At 40.0% G+C, this 22452-nt stretch overlaps 1 protein-coding gene across 1 annotated transcript in view; it reads left to right on the top strand.

Annotated features, from left to right (window-relative positions):
* MST1R (macrophage stimulating 1 receptor) overlaps nucleotides 1-13045 on the top strand; it is a 58621-nt gene extending 45576 nt beyond the window's left edge. The window contains exons 13-21 of the mRNA XM_088133992.1: nucleotides 405-561; nucleotides 825-917; nucleotides 1554-1754; nucleotides 4980-5060; nucleotides 6476-6657; nucleotides 9738-9847; nucleotides 10826-10991; nucleotides 11535-11671; nucleotides 12433-13045. Coding sequence (XP_087990118.1) covers nucleotides 405-561; nucleotides 825-917; nucleotides 1554-1754; nucleotides 4980-5060; nucleotides 6476-6657; nucleotides 9738-9847; nucleotides 10826-10991; nucleotides 11535-11671; nucleotides 12433-12667 — 1362 coding nt within the window. The 3' untranslated portion in view covers nucleotides 12668-13045. The remainder of the gene's footprint in view (nucleotides 1-404; nucleotides 562-824; nucleotides 918-1553; nucleotides 1755-4979; nucleotides 5061-6475; nucleotides 6658-9737; nucleotides 9848-10825; nucleotides 10992-11534; nucleotides 11672-12432) is intronic.
* The last annotated feature ends 9407 nt before the right edge of the window (nucleotides 13046-22452 follow it).

The raw sequence follows: 22452 nt of genomic DNA, 5'->3' as shown, positions 1-22452 counted from the left end.
GATTTGCACCCAATTTTTATTTTTTTTTTTGCTTTCTCACAAGTCCACTAGATAAAGTGTTTATCTTTAACACTTGAAATTATTTTACCTCTCACCATTCCCAAAATCCTTACCACTAGTTTGTCCACTCAAATGAACTCTTTGACTGCACTTATTTCCCAAAAATACTGTATATCCTACTTCCAATATGTAAGCTTCCCATTATTTGCCAGCACCAACCTCATCTTTTAAGACCATCACAATATGAGCAAAGTTGTATGGTTTCTGCCTAAGTTTAAAAACTCTTTTGCAAAGTTGGAAACTTCTACTGTTCATTTCCCATGTCCTCCTTTCCTTCTACTCTCGCAGCCCCAGGTTCTGCTATTGTTCAGTGCTAATAATCACATGTCTTTTCTTTCTTTTAGATTTGTGTGAATGAAAACTGCATAGACGTAGGATTTGTGATTACAGTCTCCCTGGTCTCTCCTGTTGCTGTTGTACTGGGAGCTCTTGTAGGCATTCTCTTCCTTTCCTCTCTGGTGTTTCTGCCTTTGAGATATATTCAACACAAGAAGAAGACAGGTAACTGCAAGTTTCTCATTATACTTTCCTGCCAGAAAAGTATAGTCAAGAGAGGTGTTCATTTATTCAGTGTAAATTCTTCACAGTAATAGCAGTACTAGCTTGCATTTAATTATGACACCTCATCAGAAAATGGCATGTATCAAATGTGGTTTAATCACTGGATTCACAAGGTGAATAAGGCAAGGGTGGATAGTGGACCAACGGCTAGGATAGTGATGAGAGGAATGCTGCTGGATAGGCCTTTTGTTTTTTTCTTGCAGGAACTGAGAATTTAGAAAGACTCTCTAGCTTCAACAGGAGCACAATCGGAATTCCTCTTCTTCCTTCTAACACTGGCTACGTGGGTCCTTCTGGTAAGGATGCATAACAAGACTTGTAACCAGTATTTTGGAGCCAATGAGGCAGAAAAATTTGTTAGTCATCAGTCTGATGTGCTGATGCCCAGACATGCTTCATTGGGAGGTTTTTTTGTTTTGATTTAATTTTATTTTTTTTTACCAGGACTGGCATTTCCCTAGATGGAATAGTTCCTTCTAAATGTTTCTATAAATAAAAATACATTGCTCAAGAGTCACTTCCTCGTGAGATGGGCGGTGTCCAAATTTGAAATATAAATAAATAAATATAAAAACTACACATGCTGATGGCCTTCTGGTATCTATCACACTGCCCTCATTTAACGCCCACTTTTAAGCTCTCAGAGAGGTACAAATGTTATATTATGTCATGCCCTCATGGGGGCAGGGGGATTTCTCTGTTTTTTTTACATAGTGTATAACAACTTGGAACTCGTCAGGCATATATACTAAAGTTCTGATTCCCAATAGGGGATTTGAGCCCCATAGTAAGATCAAGTGACTATGTACACCTGATGAATTCCAAATAGAATGAAACTGGTCGTGTACTGCCTTCTAGTGGTCAGTATAAGTAAAAGCTCTGTCTGACTTTAATATCCTCTCCACCTTCTCTTAATGAAATTTCCCTGGCAGGGACCCCAAATAGTGGCTCTTCTAGAGCGCGACTTGGAAGTGTCTCCTACACAGCCAGCAGTGATGGGTCTGCTGTGCCTTTCATGCGGGTGCCTTCGTACTCCATTAACAATTTTCGGCCAGAATTGTTGGAAGAAGTGAAGGATGTCCTCATTCCAGAAAAGGAGCTGATTTTGCACAAGGATCAGATCATTGGCAAAGGCCAGTATCATTTACAGCTGTAATACACAAAACTTTGTTACCAGTTGTTTTCTACTGTCTGTGCTGAAAGAATGGTACTTTCCCCCTGCCAGATGTTTCTTTGGTTATTTCCTGTTGCTCTTCATTAGTGTCTGAGCCTTTTTGGGCCAATTGGGCAGGACTTCGTTCTTCCCTGTTTAGGCAGGAAAGCAGTGAGAAGAGAAGAGAGGATTGCCATTGACACAAGGAATAAGGAACATTTGAAGAACAAGTAAAAAAAACCAACAAGCTAAGTAATGTGCAGGCATGCTATTCAGAGTAGGTTAGTAATACCTCTTTCCCACAGGACAACCTAGCAAAAAGGGTCAGGTAATTCTGAAAGAAGAACTCTAGAGTAGAGTCATCCACATGTGGTAATCTTTATTATTTTTTAGAAATAACTCAGGAGCATACCTAATACAGTGGAACCTTGGGTTACGAACACTTCTGTTCATGAACTTTTCAGGTGATGACCAGCTCCAGCCGCAAAATTTTGCTTCGGTTCACGAACTCCGCCTCGGGTTACGAACAGGATCCGCGGCCATTTTCCCGCCCGTGACCCGGTCCGCGGCCATTTTCCCGCCTGTGACACGTGGTCCGCAGCCATTTTCCGCCCCTGACACGTGGTCCGCGGCCATTTTTCCGCCCCGGACACGTGGTCCGCGGCCATTTTTCCGCCCCAGACACGTGGTCCGCGGCCATTTTCCGCCCCTGACACGTGGTCGTAGGGAGGGGAACTCTCCCTCCAAGCGATAGCCGCCTCCCTGTCCTCCACTCCAGAACGGATTAACGGTAATTACATTGAACCTTATGGGAAAATTTCCTTCGGGTCGCGACCAATTTGGGTCGCGACCAGAGTCATGGAACGAATTAAGTTCGTAAACTGAGGTTCCACTGTACTCCTTCTTCCTCCTGTTTTTCCCACAATAACAGCCCTGTGAGGTGGGTTGGGCTGAGAGAGAGTGACTGGCCCAAAGTCACCCAGCCGGCTTTCATGCCTAAGGCAGGACTAGAACTCACAGTCTCCTGTTTTCTAGCCTGGTGCCTTCACCACTGCACCAAACTGGACCATTTTGTGCTATATTCCAAGGTGCTCAGAGAAATGTTTGGGGGCTGTTCCCCCTGGCTCTGATTTGTCCAAAAGAGGACTTCACTGCCATCTAAATTAACTTGAAAGGCAGTACAGTATATCTCACTGCTCTTAAGCACAAATATCTATTTTTCAGTTCAGCCCAACAAGATTAAGCATCAGGATCGGGAAATGTTTGTCAGACTCAACTCTTTTCTCATTGTTTTTAATTATTTGTTATTTTTAAACAGACCAAATTTGTTTACTGTTTTTCATTTTAGAAGCCATTTCCAAAGTGGCTTCTTTGAAGACAGATGGATTTGCTTAGTTAAACTAGGCCTCAGTTCTTTCATTTCTCTTCATTTCACATACATTCCAGCCACTCCGTTAATTCCACTGCGTCATCATGTCAAGGAATGCCTAGTCCTTCTATCTTTTAAAGTTTCTCATTCCTTCAGTCTGTAGATCATTATAGGCCTGTGAAGTTACAGAAGATAATCCTGGACTGTTTAAACTTCAGTTCATATCAAATTTAGAATATCATATCTCTTTGAATTAAATGTCTCTTTTTACAGCACATCATTTTAATCCACGTCCCAGGTCAAAACTTTAAGAACAGAAATTATGTTAAGTAATGGTTGTTAACAGGAGTGTAGCACTTCACAGAGTTTAGGTTCCATCATGTAGAAAAAAATGATAAAAGTATCTAATTAGTAAATATTACAAAACATTGACATCAGTTTTAAAAAATAATTATGATCTCTTCTCCCCAAGATTAGAATGGAATTTAAGTCAGGGTAATAGCTTTCATTGGACAGAAATGATTAAAATGACTATACTTCCTAAATTCCTATTTTTATTTCAAGTATTCCCATTCCATTCCTATTACTTGGTTTTAAATATGACAAAATCTTCGTTCATTTCTAGCAGATATTTTCTTGGTCTTCCAGATCTTGCCTTGCCTTACATCTATTCCATGTAATTTCCATTGCCTAACAATGGTTTTGACAGTGGGAATTGCTAGCTGGAAGTGCTTAGAGGTTTTTTTTTTACAGTTTTCCTTTGCTTTGTAAGAATGAATTATCTTCATTTGCAAATGCACTGAGAACTGATTAGAAGAGCCCACAGTTGTTGAAAGTAGGCAGAATAACAATTACAGTCACAATCTGAAAGGTTAGAAGGGGCAGAGAATTTGTTTACCTGTGCAACTGTCTTCACCTGGCTAATTGTTAGCCTAAAAAAATCAATCACCTTTTTAACCTTATTAACAGGTTTACAGTACAGAAAAAAAAGAAAAAGTAGCATCAAATCAACTGGAAGGGTGCCCAGACTTCTGCACTTACCATATTCTCTATTTTCTTATTTTGAATCGGTAAATAACTGTGCATAAATAATAAGTATGCATTCAAATACAGGTAGTCCCCAGGTTAAGAACGCTCAGTTTACAGACAACCCATAGTTAACAGCAGAGCCTATTGTAGCAGAATTCAAGTTAAATACACAATGATTCGAGTTAAATACTCAATGGTGCGAGTTCATTACACAATACTACTTATACAGTATTATACAATAATAATTCCGGCTTACATGCACATTCAACTTAAGGATAGACCTTGGGAACGGAACTCATTCTTAAACTGCGGACTACCCGTATACACAAAGATGTGTTTAAAAGTACCTAAACTTTTGTGTGCAACTGCACGTGGCTATACAAACACTTAGGATTAGGCAAAAGCATGATGGTGTATAGGCATACTAAATTGGAAATTTTTTGAAACAAATTAGATACCTTAAAACTGAGACAATAAATTTGTATTGTTAAGTCAAATAATATGATTGGGTATAAATATAACTGGGTATAAATTGTGTTAGCACTGGGTTCTCTGTTGGTTAGTGCAGTGCTTTTCTTCCCTGACAGTAAGAAAAATCTAATATCTTTTATTTCACATTTATTTTTAAAGCTTAAAACAATTGTATTTTGGTAGTCCTACAGTGTAATTGTTTGATCTTAAGACATTACCAGCACAGAAAGAGGCTGTATAGCATCCATGTTGCATCCAGCAGGTTGTGCTGAGTTTCCTAATGTCCATACTGGTGCTTGTGCATTATGTGTAAAGCTTGTTCTTTTTTCCATCCAGGGCATTTTGGGAGTGTTTATCATGGTACTTACATAGATTCGTCCCAGAGAGAGATACGGTGTGCTGTTAAATCTCTAAACCGTAAGTAATTCCTCTTCCTTTCATGAAACTGTGGCTCTGATTATTGGCCTGGAAAAGAGATCAAGGGAACAGAGCCTCATGATAGTATGAGACATGATAATGTCTTGTGTGTTCAAAAAATAGTATTTCATAATCTGTAAAGAGCCAGTTTGGTGTAATGATTAAGGCACCAGGCTAGAGACCCTGAGTTCTAGCCCCACCTTAGGCACAAAGCCAGCTGGGTGACCTTGGGCCAGTCACTCTCTCTCAGCCCTGGGAAGGAGGCAAGGACAAACCACTTCTGAAATCTTCCCAAGAAAACTGCAGGGACTTGTCCAGGCAGTTGCCAGGAGTCAACACTAACTCAAAGGCATGCATGCATAAATAAATAAATTCTATAAAGACGGTCTCTTCCATCTTGGCATACATGACTTCCACAAACGTCAGTGCTGTCCTGTTTGCTTGCTTGCTTGTTTTATCCAATGAGAAGTCAGTACCACTACTCTGAACAAAGAGGCATCATGCATCTGGAGCTAGTGCACATGCTGTATGAAAGGTAAAGTCTGGCAGTTTTATTACCAGATAAACCCTGAGATGACTTTTGAGGAGGGAAAAGTGATGCTGGAGAGCACTGTGATTGTATGCATTCTTCTTCAGCTTGTTCTGTACCGCAGTACGATAAGACAGCTTTAGGGCCTATCCCCACTTTGTCTTGTCACTGTACAAACATCTCTTGGCAATAACAGTATTCCTCCATGTCCCCCTGGGGTTGTCTTCAGCTCATCCTCAGTTCATGTCTGAGGCAGCCTTAAGTCATGCTTAGATGTGCCAGTATTAAAGTAGTGTTTTCTCCTTCAGCCAGCAACAATCAGTGGCAGTTTCAGGCTCTGCCACACTTTGTAGCTGCTGGTGGCAGTGTAGCCAGCTGACCAGAAAGGGGGCAGGAGGAGGACTTTCTCTGGGGAAGCTCTTAAGGAGAGAAGGAACTAGTTCTAAATTAAGGGTTGGCCTAGGAAAGGAAAGGATATGCTGTTTCTAATAATCTGAATTGCTTAAATCAACACAAGGCAATCCCTGGAGCCATTCATCCTTTGTTGGTTCCTTCAGACTTAGAAAGTAGAGATGCCTATGAGCCAACCCAATTCAACATTATAATGTTTGTTTGTTTTTCACTCTGGCAATACCTTCCATCCTTATTCACATCAGCAGACATTCTCCACTTGGTGGAAGTGAGGAAAGTCAGCTTACAGTGTCTCTCTCCTTCCCATAAGACCCAACGCACTGTTTTGTCCTAGGATTGGATGCTCCAGCTTGTATGCTTGCAAGATCACTTCTGGGATACTTTTGCCTGCAGTTTCACAATTCCTTGAGTCTTGGAGAAGAAAAACAGTTGCAAATGAGAATATTGCTCCAATTTCTTCATTGTTTCCTCTTAGGAATTACTGACTTGGAGGAAGTGGAAGAATTCCTGAAGGAGGGGATTCTGATGAAGAGCTTCCATCACCTCCATGTCCTCTCTCTCATTGGGATCACCTTGCCTAAGGAGGGTCTCCCCCTGGTGGTGCTACCTTACATGAAGCATGGAGACCTCCGACATTTTATCCGTTCAGAGCAGAGGGTATGTGGTGCCAGCTCTTGGGGTCCTTGCTTTGAGAGACAGTCTACTCTATACCAGCCACATTCCTCTTTCTGAATCTCCCCTTGAGCTGGAGTCATTTGTCTCATCTTGGCAAAACAACCTTGGTTTTAAGGAAGGGCTTACCCAGAGATGATGCATTCAGCCCTTTCTTTTCTCTTTCAGCTGCGGTGTGTTTTTGTTTTGTTTGTGACATACTCCTCCCTGCGCACATACCCAGTTCATTGAGCCTTCTAGTGAATCAGTACAGGCTTTGCACATTCTTCCTGTTAAAACTCACCATACTGATACGAATAGTGGGGCTGGCTTCTGGGTGCAGCGGACAGAAAATGCCTACATCTATCCTGCAGCGTTCTAGACTTTGTTAGCTAAATCTTTTAGGTCAGGTTTCAGCCAAGGCATTTCACACAAGCAAACCAGCCTTCTTATCAGTGGTACTTTCTGCCGATGAAACAAGATATGGGGGCTTCAGGCTCTCAGAAGAGAGATTGTTTTGCTTTGGGTCTTTCTGCTGACTCTGAGACTGCTAGAACAGTAGGAACGTGAGCAGATGTCTGATGCAGCTTCCTCCGTCTTAGTCAGCACAGAACTAGTGGCTGAACGTTGCTGGGATCTTACAGTCTCTTCTTTTTCCTCTGGGGAAACAAACAGAGGTAGCATTCTTACTGTTGGCAGGCTTCTCTTCTGCCCCCAATCTAACTTCTATGTACACAGAGTTTATTGATATAATGAATGAGGCAGAAAAACCAAGATTTCTGTTAATATTCCAGAAAAAGATTCCTCCTGGCCAGTGCAGCTTTCTGGATTGACCCCACCCCAGCCCCTCCCTGCAATTTTGCTAATTATTTTTATTCTGTGAGATCCAACAATGGCTCATGATGGCTAATATCCATTTAGGATTAAGTGCTTTCTAAGGGTGTGTGGATGTTTGAGACACATCCTGCCTTCCTGAGCTTGGAGCTAAGAAGAAGCAGGGGAAAGGGCACATTCTCCATTGCAGATCACCTCCTCGAAAAGTGCCTTTATCTAAGGGAAGTGGTGGGTCCCAGTTTAATATTTTCACTGCCTGTGGTGTGGCCATCAAAGAGTCGATGTGAGAGAAAGCAGGAAACTCTCATGCCACTTGTCAAGTGTGTGACAAGTGATTGTGGCTTGGTTCGCACATCATGCCAAGCCCAAAATGTGGTTAACGTGGTCTTGGCTTAGTGTGAATCCAACCAATTATAATTGATTTGGGCAGAGCATGGCTTAGCATGATGTGTGAACCTTGTATATGAGTAAGTCATGGGTATCCACACAGAGTTACATTGCAAATGTCTTGCTATTTTATTTTCTTTTTTTAAAATAATTTTTATTGAAGTTTTTCAACAGAATTAAAAACAGTACAAATTGTGAATTAAAGAAGAATAAAGTAATAAGAAAGTGAAAAAGAAATATAGGAAAGGAAAGGAAAGGAAAGGAAAGGAAAGGAAAGGAAAGGAAAGGAAAGGAAAGGAAAGGAAAGGAAAGGAAAGGAAAGGAAAGGAAAGGAAAAGAGAAATTCTAAAGAAGTGGCTTCTGATCTTGACAGTGGTTATAGATACATTTATATCTTGCCCTCTCTCTCTAAGGTTACATCATAATTTCCTTCTTTCCATAAGCTACTCTTTCTAATCTTCAGACCCATAAATCACAAGTTCATTTTTCTCTTTTTTCAGCAAAAAGTCCATACGGGGTTTCCAATCACTAGTAACTGTAGTTATTGATCTTTCTCTAATCAAATAAGTTAATTTTTATCATCCACAACGTCTTGCTATTTTCTATGGGGGAGTGATTTTTTCTTTATTTACGTGACATGTAGTATAACGTACAATATAATGTTTGATGGATGCAGATCTTTCACGGCAGGGTTTTCAGAGGTCTGAAATACCAGATTGTCAGAAAGTGGCTATCCTTACTGAATCTGTAATCTGAGCAGTTATATCTGTCAAAGCTTGCTGTGGCTGTAGCAAAATTATCTTATAAATGTAGCAAATGATAGTACACAGGATCTGAAATTCTTTTAGCAGAGTCCAAGCTGTTAGGCCCTTTCCAGCTAGCTTCCAGGAGCTAGACTTCAGAGGGGAGGCAATGTTTTTCTCACAAAGGTATTTTCAAACAATTGTCCATATTGTCCATATAAGCCTTCCCTCATATTATTTTTATTGCAGTTGGGCATTAGAAAAAGGAATAATTCCCAACTTAACTCTTCTGCTCCTCAGCCCCAACCAGCTCATTTCATTCCTGTTGTAAACATAGTGTGAAATATTAGGCAGTTGTCAGTTGCCACTTGTGATGTACTGCCAATCAGCTCAAAAATGCCTCCCCCTTGCTTGATAAAAATGGATATTTTCCCTTGCAGGTGGCTTTGAGCGTTTACACATCAGCCACCCTTTTCAGAGGAGTGCAACATTAAAAAAAAACAAAACGTTTAGCTGATAACAGCAAGGTTTCTCCCCACTTTTCCTCGCAGCTATTATGTGCAAATCCAAGATCACGTTAAATGGAAAAAGGGCAGTATGATATGTTAAACATGGGACATAAATTCCTTTAAGTATATGGCAAGGCAGTGAATGCCTCTGGCCACTAGGGGGCCATGCAGGCACACCGTGAAATAGAGGGTTGTAAGCTACAGCGGAAACTTCAGGAGGCCCTTCTGCACCAGTATCAATTCTGGGTACTCTATTATGCATGTCCTATGCCTGTCTTGCCAAGCAGTGAGCAAGTGTCTGTTCTGCCATGTGCGTACAAAGCAGAGAAGACTCCCCTGGCCCCAATTCCACTGTTTATATTTCTAGCCATGGGTTCTTTGTCATCTGTCATAATATGTGAATGGGATACACTCAGTTTCTTAGCCAAATTTCTTAGAAGATTTGTCCAATATATGAAGCAGCCTTGAAATTAACTTCAGCTGGGTTGGCTTGTGGGAACCACAAGCAGGCAGTTCAGCTCCCTCGAGGTGCATAAACTTCAAAGCCAGATGGAAATCTCATTGTGAGTTTCCTCAGTGTCAAGCAGTTTTGTCTGTTTCTTTTTTCCATCAGAACCCCACTGTGAAGGATTTAATAGGCTTTGGGCTGCAAGTGGCTCGGGGGATGGAATATCTGGCCCAGAAGAAGTTTGTGCACAGAGATCTTGCAGCTAGAAACTGCATGTAAGTATGAGCACGGGTGGGTCTGCACAGAATCATAAAACATGGGGAATTGGGCAAGGACAAGCAAAAGAGGTCGCTGAGGCTTGTTTGTGCTGGGAGCAGGTGCCAGTGTGGAAAGATCCCTGGCCATAGGACTAGCCATGGGAACAGTCTATCAGAAATAGCTTTCGAGCTAGTTTGTTTCCACTCCTCCCTTGTGTCAGTTTGTTTTCCTTCAGATACGTTGCATTCATACAAGATGCTTAATCTTCTGACCAAATTAATTTATCTTCTGATAAATAGAAAGAAAATCCTGTGAAGAGTGCTTGAAGGAACTGGAGATGTTTAGTCTGGGGGGGACGGGGATGATATGCTAACACTTTTCCAGTATCTGAGACAGCATAACACAGAAAAGGGTCAAGACCGGTTTTCTTATACCCTTATAGAGTAATACGCTGAATAATGGATTGAGGTGACAAGACACCAGAATATTAGGAAAAATGTCCTGCAGTTTGACAGTGGAACTACTGACCCAGCAATGTGGTACCCCTCTACCCTCCAGCACTAAACAGGCAACTGGACTTGAAGGATTAAATGCCTCCTTCAGAATCTCCAATTCTGTGATTTTGAACAAGACACTGATCAATAAGTTAACCAAAAGGGTTTGGTCTACACAGTATGTTGAGCCACAAAGAACAAACTAAGGTTAAAATTAACCAAGCTTAGCTTGATGCATATATGCTAGGGTTGTAGCCGATGTGGTTAAATAAGTTGTACAAACAGCCACTGTCTGAATGCATATAACAAGTTAAAGCCTAAATCTGGGTTAACAGATATAATTGCCGTGTTCACATGACATGCTATGCCCAAGCAATAATCTCTATTATGGCTTACTGGGACAGCCTGGTTTTTGTAGCATGCTTCCTTGTGGTGCCAAACGAGATGAGTTCACAAGACTGCTGTGTTGCTCCTAATCTCTGTCTTCTTTTTTTAATCCAGGCTTGATGAGACCTTTACAGTGAAGGTGGCAGACTTTGGGCTGGCCAGAGATATCTTTGACAAGGAATATTACAGCATCCGGCAACACCGCGGGGCAAAGCTGCCTGTCAAATGGATGGCCCTTGAGAGCCTGCAAACCCAAAAATTTACCACCAAGTCTGATGTAGTAAGTGCAAGCAAGGGCATCTGAAGGCCAGGATGCTAAACCGTTGCCTCCAGCTCTTCTTGTCCTGGCCACGTTGGCTGGATTCTCAGGAAACAATGAACCACAAATTAGCCAACCCCATGTTAGTGTTTTGTGTGAACCCAGATGTTGTAAGTAGATGATGGTTTGTAGTGTTGTGCAGCCCACAAAATGGGATTAATTGGATATGCCATGATTCGTTAATGTGTTGTGACAACACAGCCATAATTTCATGTGAGGGATATGCAAAAAAGGCCATTATGAAAGCATCTGCTGTGTAAGCTTTCTAACCAGGAACTTAGCGCTCATTTCTCAGTATGAGAATCTACTTGGACTCCAATTTATGTTAATCTCAGAAAAACATGCATATTCAATAGGGTCCTTTCCACTATGCAATTTGCAGAGAAGGAACAGTCTGACTGGAGAAGATTTCACCTGCCTTAGTGACTGCTTGTACTTTCTCTGTGTCCAATTCATACTGACATTTGTACTTTCTCCATTGATCTGTTCTGCTGTCTTACCCAGTGGTCCTTCGGGGTCCTCATGTGGGAACTGATGACACGAGGGGCCTCTCCATACCCTGAGGTGGATCCCTATGATATTACCTGCTACTTGTTGCAAGGAAGAAGGTTGCCCCAGCCTGAGTACTGCCCAGATTCTCTGTGAGTATTCAATAAGACCCTTCTGCTACCCTAGCAAAGGAGAGAACTGTGAAAGAGATGAAGCTGTATGGGACTCACTGGAGAAGGTCTCTGATTCCTGAACTTTAATTGATAAACTAATTTGTAAATTTCAATTAAATACTGCAATTCATTAACTAAAAAAAGAAAAAGAAAGCATAGTGGGAAAGTTAATAGTTCTTCAGTCTTAGTTCCCTAAAATCCAAACTTGTGCTCTTACTGCAGCTTTCCCCAAACTATTAGCCTACTGAAGTACTAATGCTGTATCTCTTAAATTCCAGCCACATCTGGACTAACTTAGGAAAAGCTGCAACATTGCATGGAGTTCTTATGATCATCATGATCTCACCATATTCTTCCCCTTTTTGCACTCCCCATTACAATCTGTTGGGCCCATTTTCCATATGTTCCAATGCCAGTGTTTCCCATTGGGCTCCCAGTTCCAGCATAGCGTCATTATGCTTCCACCTCCACCTGGCCCATGTTCACCTGCTGTGTCTGGGGTTCTTAGGAACAGCAGAAAGGAGCTGGTATATAAAGCCTCTGACCAGGGTCTTTAGGAATGAAAACTGAAGAGATAAGAATAGAGTGCAGAACCGAAGAGAGTCTCTGCCCTTAGATACTCTGAGAATGTTGAGGAAGTAGATCCTGGGTGAACGTGACTGCGGTATTCTGTGATGTGAAGGTACAGGGCCAAGTCTGATATTTTTACAGCTCTAATTCACTCTGCTTATTTTGGACAGGTACACCATAATGCTTAACTGCTGGACACCAAATCCTGAGGAGCGGCCAACTTTTTCCAGCCTGATCACAGAGGTGGAGCACATTGTAGTCTGTCTAAAGGGAGACCATTACATTAACCTCAATGTCACTTACGTCAACCTTGATCAAGGCCATCCCTTTCCCCCTTCAATTAGTCGGGAGGAAGAGATTGATTCCAATGGATTGAGGGAGGAAGAGGATGCTTCTGTGTGTTAAATGATACCACACACAGGTCAGGATGTACGTTGCTGGGTGTTAAACATGATGCTTCATAGGCGTGTATTCCTGGGGTTTGGCTGTTCAGGCTTTAGAACTTCCATATGGATTTTGCCGATCTGGTTAATTCATGAAAGCTGCAATCTGAGGTCTTCTATGACCTGGATCCTGCAGCAAGGCTCAGAAAAAGGTAGAGATAAATTCATTCCTTCTGTAAGAGGTGGGGCAGGTTCCCTACAGCGTTAGGAAAGAGATACTTTCAGAATACTTGGTGATTTGTGTGTTGGAATGTGTTTTTACTAAGGGCTGTAAAGTAATTTAATGTGGCAGCCTGTGGCTGTATTTGTATATAGAGACAAATAAATTTACTGTTATGAATTCCTATCAGACTGTTGTATGCCGTGATCCCTGTAGATTCACTATCACTTATAATATTAAGAATATTTTAGTCATGATTTGTTGAAAAAATCACAATCACCTCCTTTACATATAGCACACCCTAGTGGGTGGGTCCACACATTGCATTAAGCTTTTCAAACAAGCTACGTTATGCTGCTTAGTACCCTTACTCTTATGATAAGCCCCCATTGCTCCAATTTTATAACACTGGAGAAGTCTTCCAGGAACATCATGTCAACCCACTTACAAAGCCTGGATTCACACATTGTGTTAAGGCGTAACATGGTTTTGATGTGGCAAGTTGTTCAGAAATCTTCTGTTAACTGTCAAAAATGGCTGTCCTGCTGGATGAGAGGAAAGAATCCCATGGGAAGCACCCTTGGAGAAGAGCAAGCCTTTCAAGCCTGTGGTAACCTTGAAAAGGACATGGAGTTCAGAGTTGGAAGGTGGTGGCAAAAGGATTGTCTATTAGATGGTGGTGAAAAAACAGAAGAGGAAAAGGGATTTCAGGTGCGTTGGAACAGAAGGAAGCACCCAAAGAATTATGAATTGGAGGGGAAAAGTGTGTGTGGGGGAAGCCTACAAGACAGGAATGGTAGTTAAACTGAATATGAGGCAGTCACACATGTAAAAGGAGTCCTTCTCCACCCAAATTTCCCTCCCCTCACAACAGCAGGTTTTATTCTGATGGGAAAAGAGAGATGTAATGAGGAGGTGGTGGTGGTGGAGCTGACACGGTCATGGAGCTGACACGGAGAAGGCAACTCCCTCAGAAGCAGTGGCTTCTCCCCGTGAAGTGGTAGCATGTTGGTGGGTAGGAAGTATATGGCTGGTGGGGACTGCAGGCTATGGTCCCCAGAGGTGGTGGTGTATATGGGATGTTGAGTGGGGTGAGTGATAAAATGCTGGGGAGAGGGAGTGAGGTAATTCAGCTGAGAGTGGCAAAGTAAGGGCATACATTTTGAGTGACTGGCAGAGGGAGGCATGGAGGGGGCACAAGGTGGGCCCTTAAAGGAGAAGGGAAAATCACACCTGTGTGCAGCTTCTGGTCCAGTGGCCTCTTCCCTGGGCCCCGGTAGATCATTGGGCACCTTGGCCTTGGGTTGCTGCTGGTAAATCTGTACAGAAGATGACTTATCCAACTATGACTTGGTGGCAGAGGAACGTGCAGATCTAGAGTGCATTACTGAAATCTGGTGGGCCGATGATGGGATGTAAGTTGCAAGTCCTTCAGCAGTCTAACAAGGCAGGATGGTGGTAGTGGCTGTGATTATTTGGGAGGACTAAGCAATGACTATCCCAGAGTTGATTGGGAATAAGGGCCTTTAGTTGAGACTGGATTGTAGGAACAAATTAAAGCTGATGTGGGTGTACCATCTACTCTCCCCCACTGTCCTTTTTTGAGCTGCTGGACTGCATTCAGGGCTGGAGTTGGAATCTCCCTGGCTTTTAGTGCTGTGGGTCTTCAATTTCTATGGAGGTAAGGTCTGAGGGGGTTCAGATTTTCATGGCTACCATGGCAACCAAGGGCTTGTCCCCAGTGATCTCAACCCTGATTCACTTAGAAGGATACATCCTAGACCCTTTTTTTTTTTTACTTTGGAGTAGACGGCACATGATTTGAAAATGGAGGGTATTACCATCAGTCTATTGCTGTGGTCAGATCAAATTGGTTTTAGTTGGAGCTAAGTAGCCCCCTTATTTATTCACAAGTCAGTTTAACATTCACCTGGATATTCCCAAATGTGCAGCAAGTGTTCATTATGGCACAATATTTGTTTGCCATGCTTTTGAAACATAAATTTGCTCCTTGGCTGTAGTGCTGAACTAAGTAATGCATTTTTCACATGAGATAACAAAGACATTCAAGGGAGCACCCTAGGGAGAACAGAGAGATAAGGCCCCAAAACAATTGTTATCTGCATCATATTCATTTACTTGAAGAATATTTTATTATACAGATTACAAAGCTCATATATCTCAGGCCTTGAACTCTAAATGTTATTGCTGATTTTTTAATGCTCTGAGCATTAATTCTGATACTCAAATAACATATTTTAATTTTAAAATAGTGAAATGCAACCCCCACACATCACCAAAAGAAAAAGATGAATGTACAATGAAAAAAGAAAACCTAGAAATATTATAGTGATTAAAATAAACATGACTGCCAAAAAAAAGAATTCACAGAAAAAAGACCCATACAGTAACTATAAATAACAATATGAAGTTAATTCAAACCTAAAATTTATCATTAAATCTCAATGTTACATCATCTTCTCATCTTTAGAACTCAGAGACTTTAAAATTCAATAGTGAATTCATATCCTGGATCCATTCCTTAAAATCAGGAGAGTAACTTTCTTTGCTGTGTCCTACCGAGCCAATAATGACAAATTCTATGTTTTAGGAATATAAATTTGACATCACATTGAGATCCTTAATTATAATATCCGTTCCCAGAATTATACAGGTAGTCCCTGGGTTAAGAACACCTGGGTTACAGATGACCCATAGTTAAGAACGGAGCTCATTGTAGCAAAATTTGAGTTAAATACCCAATAGTTTGAGTTAATGATACAATATTACTTATACAGTATTATACAATAATACTGTTCCAGCTTACATACAAATTCAACTTAAGGACAGACCTAGGGAACAGAACTCATTCTTAAACGGGACTACCTGTATCTGAAACCAAAACAAGACTATAGCTGGACAAGACCAAACCATATGAGTTAAAGAACCTCCAAATCTCTTACAATATCAGTATGAGAAATCCAATGTCCATCCCTTTTTAAAATTCTTTGAAGGGTCCAATAAACACAAAATAATATTTTCTGATTAATTTCATTTTTAAATAAATATATTTTACATTTCTTAACACCTGAACCTATTGTTCTCCAGAACTGATATTCCAATTCTTCCTTCCACAATTCAGATATATAACTAATATTAACTTTCCTTTTACCTTTTAATTTCTTATAAAATTAAATTTTTGATTTCTGTTCAAGCACTGTATTTCCTAAAGAACCTAATTTCAAACACCTTGGTGGCTGCTAGAGCATCTGGGACATACTGCTAAGCTAATATATATTTCAATTTTCTATATTTCCAATTGAATAGTGTAGATAAATCATACTCAACACGCAATCTTTCAATATCTTTAAAACAACTATTAGAAATTAGTTTATTTAAATCATTGGCCCCTTGTTTAGCCCAAGCACTCCAAAGAAATATCTTCCTTGCAGTTACCAAATTTGTGTTATTCCACAATGTCAATTTCTTATGTAATTCAAGATAAAAACATAACTACTTACCTATTAATAATCAAATGGGTCTGGCAACTTTCAAGACAGGAAATGTAGGTCTCAGTTTAGTATAACTGGATCCTAAAATTTATCAGTATTTCAAAGGTGTTAGACACTTGTTCTCCAGATAAGCCTAAGAAGGAGAATAATTATAAAAAGTCTCATTCAAAAAAACGCAAATGTAAAAAAAAAAAAGCCCAATGATATAGTTGAGAATCTGGAAGGTTAAAGCTGCCAACATAATATAGCCTTAGTTTAGCTAAAGATATCCTAGAGAATTTGTCCTGCCCTTCTCATTAACTTATATATCTGTGTAAAATATCTAACGCTGGAATCACTTTTAAAATATATATTAATCTTGATTTTGATTATGTTAATCTTGCCCCAAAGATTTAATAGGAGTTTTAACCATCAAGTTACATCTACTGAAATTGCATCTGTACATTTAAATATATTTAATTGAACATATTGTATATATTTCAATAAATATGTAAAACCAAGAATTTTATAGAGCCTATACAAATTATAAATCTGAATCTCTTACACTGTTCTAAAAGTATAGTAGATCCCAAAGGCCACAAATCAGACTTCTTCCAGTTAATGCTATGACCAGAATATAAATCATATTGCTACATGACTTCAACCAGCTTTGGTGATTACACTGCATAATTATTAAGGATAGCCATCGTATTGTCAGCCCGTATAAAAACAATTTATATTCAGTGGTGAATACCACCACACCTTTAATATCTTGAGATTGTGTAATGAAAGAAGCCAATGGTTCATGAACTAAATTGAAAATTAACGGAAATTAAGGGCATCCTTGTTGTGTACCACAATATAACTTGATACAGAGATGAATCCATTTGTAATAAGTCTAGCCACTGAATGAAGATACTGAAGTATAATCCAATGAACAAAAGATGGGAGAAACCCTTATATTCTTAGCACATACTTTGTAAATTCAATCTATATCATTTCAAGGACTTTTTCAGCATCCAATGAAACTAGAGTGGCTGATTCCAATTTATTTGCAGCAATATCCATAATATCAATCACTAGGTGAATATTGTCAGATGTCTATTTAAAAAAAAACCATTTGAGAAGGGTGAATTACAGATAATATTACTTTCTATAGCTTCCTAGCTAACATTGCAGTTAATATTTTAGCATCGATATTAAGCAGAGATACAGTGGGGCAAAAAAGTATTTAGTCAGCCACCAATTGTGCAAGTTCTCCCACTTAAAAAGATGAGAGAGAGACAAAATGAGAAAAAAAATCCAGAAAATCACATTGTCTGATTTTTAAAGAATTTATTTGCAAATCATGGTGGAAAATAAGTATTTGGTCACCTACAAACAAGCAAGATGTCTGGCTCTCACAGACCTGTAACTACTTCTTTAAGAGGCTCCTCTGTCCTCCACTTGTTACCTGTAGTAATGGCACCTGTTTGACCTTGTTATCAGTATAAAAGACACCTGTCCACAACCTCAAACAGTCACACTCCAAACTCCACTATGGCCAAGACCAAAGAGCTGTTGAAGGACACCAGAAACAAAATTGTAGACCTGCACCAGGCTGGGAAGACTGAATCTGCAATAGGCAAGCAGCTTGGTATGAAGAAATTAACTCTGGGAGCAAGAATTAGAAAATGGAAGACATACAAGACCACTGATAATCTCCCTCGATCTGGGGCTCCATGCAAGATCTCACCCTGTGGGGTCAAGATGATCACAAGAACGGTGAGTAAAAATCCCAGAACCACATGGGGGGACCTAGTGAATGACCTGCAGAGAGCTGGGACCAAAGTAACAAAGACTACCATCAGTAACACACTACGCTGCCAGGGACTCAAATCCTGCAGTGCCAGATGTGTCCCCCTGCTTATGCCAGTACATGTCCGGGCCTGTCTGAAGTTTGCTAGAGAGCATTTGGATGACCCAGAAGAGGATTGGGAGAATGTCATATGGTCAGATGAAACCAAAGTAGAACGTTTTGGTCTAAACTCAACTCCTCGTGTTTGGAGGAGAGAGAATGCTGAGTTGCATCCCAAGAACATCATACCTACTGTGAAGCATGGGGGTGGAAACATCATGCTTTGGGGCTGTTTTTCTGCAAAGGGACCAGGACGACTGATCCGTGTAAAGGAAAGAATGAATGGGGCCATGTATCGTGAGATTTTGAGTGAACACCTCCTTCCATCAGCAAGGGCATTGAAGATGAAACGTGGCTGGGTCTTTCAGCATGATGATCCCAAACACACCGCCCGGGCAATGAAGGAGTGGGTTCGTAAGAAGCATTTCAAGGTCCTGGAGTGGCCTAGCCAGTCTCCAGATCTCAACCCCATGGAAAACCTTTGGAGGGAGTTGAAAGTCCCTGTTGCCCAGCGACAGCCCCAAAAGATCACTGCTCTAGAGGAGAACTGCATGGAGGAATGGGCCAAAATACCAGCAACAGTGTGTGAAAACCTTGTGAAGACTTACAGAAAACGTTTGACCTCTGTCATTGCCAACAAAGGATATATAACAAAGTATTGAGATGAACTTTTGATATTGACCAAATACTTATTTTCCACCATGATTTGCAAATAAATTCTTTAAAAATCAGACAATGTGATTTTCTGGATTTTTTTTCCTCATTTTGTCTCTCATAGTTGAGGTATACCTATGATGAAAATTACAGGCCTTTCTCATCTTTTTAAGTGGGAGAACTTGCACAATTGGTGGTTGACTAAATACTTTTTTGCCCCACTGTATTTATAATTTGTACATTTTGTGGTGTGTTTCTCAGGCCTTAATATTATTGTAATAAAAACATCATAGAACAATAAAAGAAATCTAGAAAAATAAATGATTGATTTAGCAATGTAGGTGCCAATAAAATTCTGCACCATTCAGCAGGAAATCCATCTGGTTTTCCCTGGTTTCATGGATTACTTTTTTGTAATGCCATGGTTGTGCCAATTTATTTGCTCAGAAGGGAGCTCCATTATGCCTCCTCCTCCAGAAAGCAGTGTAAACAGCTAACCTTAAAGTAGAACTCTGTCCCAAAAGCTATGAGGTCCCACCAGTCTTTGCTCTATTTTTCAGGAATAGGCAGTGAATGTAAGCTGAAATATTTAGGGTTCTATTGAAATAATGTAGTCTGACTTACAGACTGTGTTTGGATGGTATAGTGTCTACTATAGCATAAAATCATAGAATTGAAAGGAGCCATTTAGGCCCTTGAGTTCAATCTGCTGGTCAGTGGGAGAATTTAAAGTATTCCTAATAAATAGCTATCTAATTTCCACTTGAATGCATCTAGTGAAAAGGAGACCAGCCAACAATTTCTGGCTAATTGGTTTCACTGATAACTGTTTTTATTGTTAGGAAGCTTTTTCGAACATTCAAGCACAATCTGCCTTCCTGTAACTGGAATTAATTAGCATTAACCCTCAATTTAATGGACCGTGGTTTAGAGGACAAAATACGTTGGATCCAAGATTTGTCTGAATTTTGGACAGTAACTAACTTTGACCCAAGCAGTAGGTAAAGTCTATTGCTTTGCAAATCAGTCAGACGTTCACCCCCACCACCCCAGAATAGATATGCACTGTTATCAGTGAAGTTGATTTTTCACATGAATATTCGGGGCTTAAAAAAATACCACTTGCCATTTAACAGATTATGTTAACCCCTTAAATTGGACTATCCTGTATCCTGGACCCTGGACTTCAAAACATTAGAGAGCAGTTCTTTTCATATTATTTTCTCCACCTCTTTATCCAAATCATTAATAAAAATGTTAAATTATACAGGCCTCAGGACTGAATTTTGGGGCACCCCATATGACATTTTACTCCAGTTTGATATGGAGCTATTGATGGGCACTCTGAATACGGTTGTGTCTCCACTTAATTGTCATGCCATCTGGCTTGCATTTAACTGGATTGTAATCAGAATGTTGTAGAATACTTTGTAAATGCTTTGCTAAAAACAAGATACATTATATCTTATAGCATCCTCAAACTTCACTGAGGAAAATATCCAGTCAAAAAATGGGATAAGGTTAGCTTGGCAAGACTTGATCTTGACAAATTCATACTGTAATTCCAGGAATTGCTGGATTATTTTCAAGATGCTATGGCTTGATGTTTTCATAGTGTACTCAAAAAATTCCTGGATAATTGATACTAGATTGCTTGGTAGTTCTCTAGGTTCTCTTTTTTCTCCTTCTTGAAGGTAAATACATTTACTCTCCACGAATCCTCTGGAACTTTACCCTTTGTCCAGATTTCTCAAATGTCTAAGGTTTGGTCAGACCATCAGTACCTCCAGTATGCTAGGATGCAGTTTATCTCATTTTGGAAATGTAAGCATTCAAAATAAAAATATACAGATAGTCCTTAACTTATGACCATTTGTTTAGTGACAGTTTGAAGTTGCAATGGCACTAAAAATGACTTATGACTGGTCCTTGCACTTATGACCATTGCAGCATCCTGTGATCAAAATTCAGGCATTTGGCAACCAGCATGTATTTACGATGGTTGCAGCGTCCCAGAGTCACAATTGCCATTTGCAACCTTCCCAACTGGCTTCTGACAAGCAAAAACAGTGGGGAACTGCGTGTTTCACATAATGGCCACATGATTCACTTAATGACCTCTGATTTGCTTAACGACTGCCACAAAAATGCCATAAAATCAGGTGCGGTCATGTGATATTTCACTTAATGACTGCACTGCTTAATGATGAATTTTCCAGTCCCTACTGTGGTTGCAAGTCAAGGACTACCTGTATTCCCTTACCATTAGTCTCAACCCTTAATCTTGTCCTTGTGCACTGCTTCTCCTAAATGCCTAGTGAAAAAGCTACATAAATCAGGGAACATTGAGCTCAGTAGGAGCTGCATTTTCTTTGTTATGTTTGTTTGCCATCTTCACTGAGCAACCTGAATTCTGTTTCCCCTGTGTTTTGAACATATCTAAAAAAAACTTTATCCTTTGCCAACCTCTGTTTAATCTGAACTTCAGCCTTTCTGATACTATCTGCATAGTTATGGCTTACCTGTATGTACTCTTCTTTGGTGACTTGTTCCTTTTTCTTCCTACTCTGGATCTGGTTTTGCTTTCATATCTTCACTACCTTGTACCTTGTGTTACTACCTTGCCTTGTCTTCTCTTGTTTCTCTCATTTGAATTTGAATTGTTTGCAATTGCACTTTTAGTACCCTTTTTAGGAACTCCCATCTGTCTTGAGCACCTTTTTGTATTAGCTTTTCCTGCCATGGAATCGTATTAATTATTATTAATTTATTAAACTATTCTGAGTTTAATAAAATCAGCTTTTTTGAAGTCCAATACATGTTTGATTACGCTCAGTGTTAGCTTCCTTAAAATCAGGAACTCCCTCATTACATGGTCACTTTCTTCCTATGTCCCTGCCTAAGTCATCTTTATTGGTTAATCTTGAGCCAACCTATTGTATCTTAATCTACTCTCTGAAGGGGAAAGTTGTCAGTAAGAGAAGTCGGAAATTTCTTGGAAGAATCATGCTTGACAGAATTCGTCTCCCAGCAGAGGCTGGAGGTGATTAAAGCCTCCCAACAGTACTATTTGAAAGATCTACAGTTTGCTTTTGGACAGCTTCATCCACATATCCTTGGGTGGGTGGGTGACATTAGACATTGATAACAAAGTTGCTTTTGTTTGTTCCTTATTTTAACCAGATGCTATGTACAGTATAGTGACATTTATTCACTTTGGATTTCTAAGCAGGTGTAAATACTTGTATATACCATGCTCTCCTCCTTTTCTATCACTTTGTTCCTTCTGAAAATCATTTTTTTCAATTCCTATATTCCAGTCATGGGAGTTATCCAACTAGGTCTCCATTATATATAGTAAATCATAAACTCATTTTATTTTCAATATTTTGAGCATTAATGAATAGACAACGAGGGCCACAAACATTAAGAACCAGTGTTATTTCTGAATGCTCACTGAATAGTTTAATAGACTCTCTTAGATTACTCAGTGATTCCACACTCCCACTTCCTTCTGTAATACACAAGGTTTTATTTGAGAGATT

Source organism: Python bivittatus, unplaced genomic scaffold (genome assembly GCF_059951505.1).
Source record: "Python bivittatus isolate LINGU-HERP-01145 unplaced genomic scaffold, Pbiv_v1 ctg000080_np1212, whole genome shotgun sequence".
Lineage (NCBI taxonomy): Eukaryota > Metazoa > Chordata > Lepidosauria > Squamata > Pythonidae > Python > Python bivittatus.
This window is presented reverse-complemented; position numbering and strand designations above follow the sequence as displayed.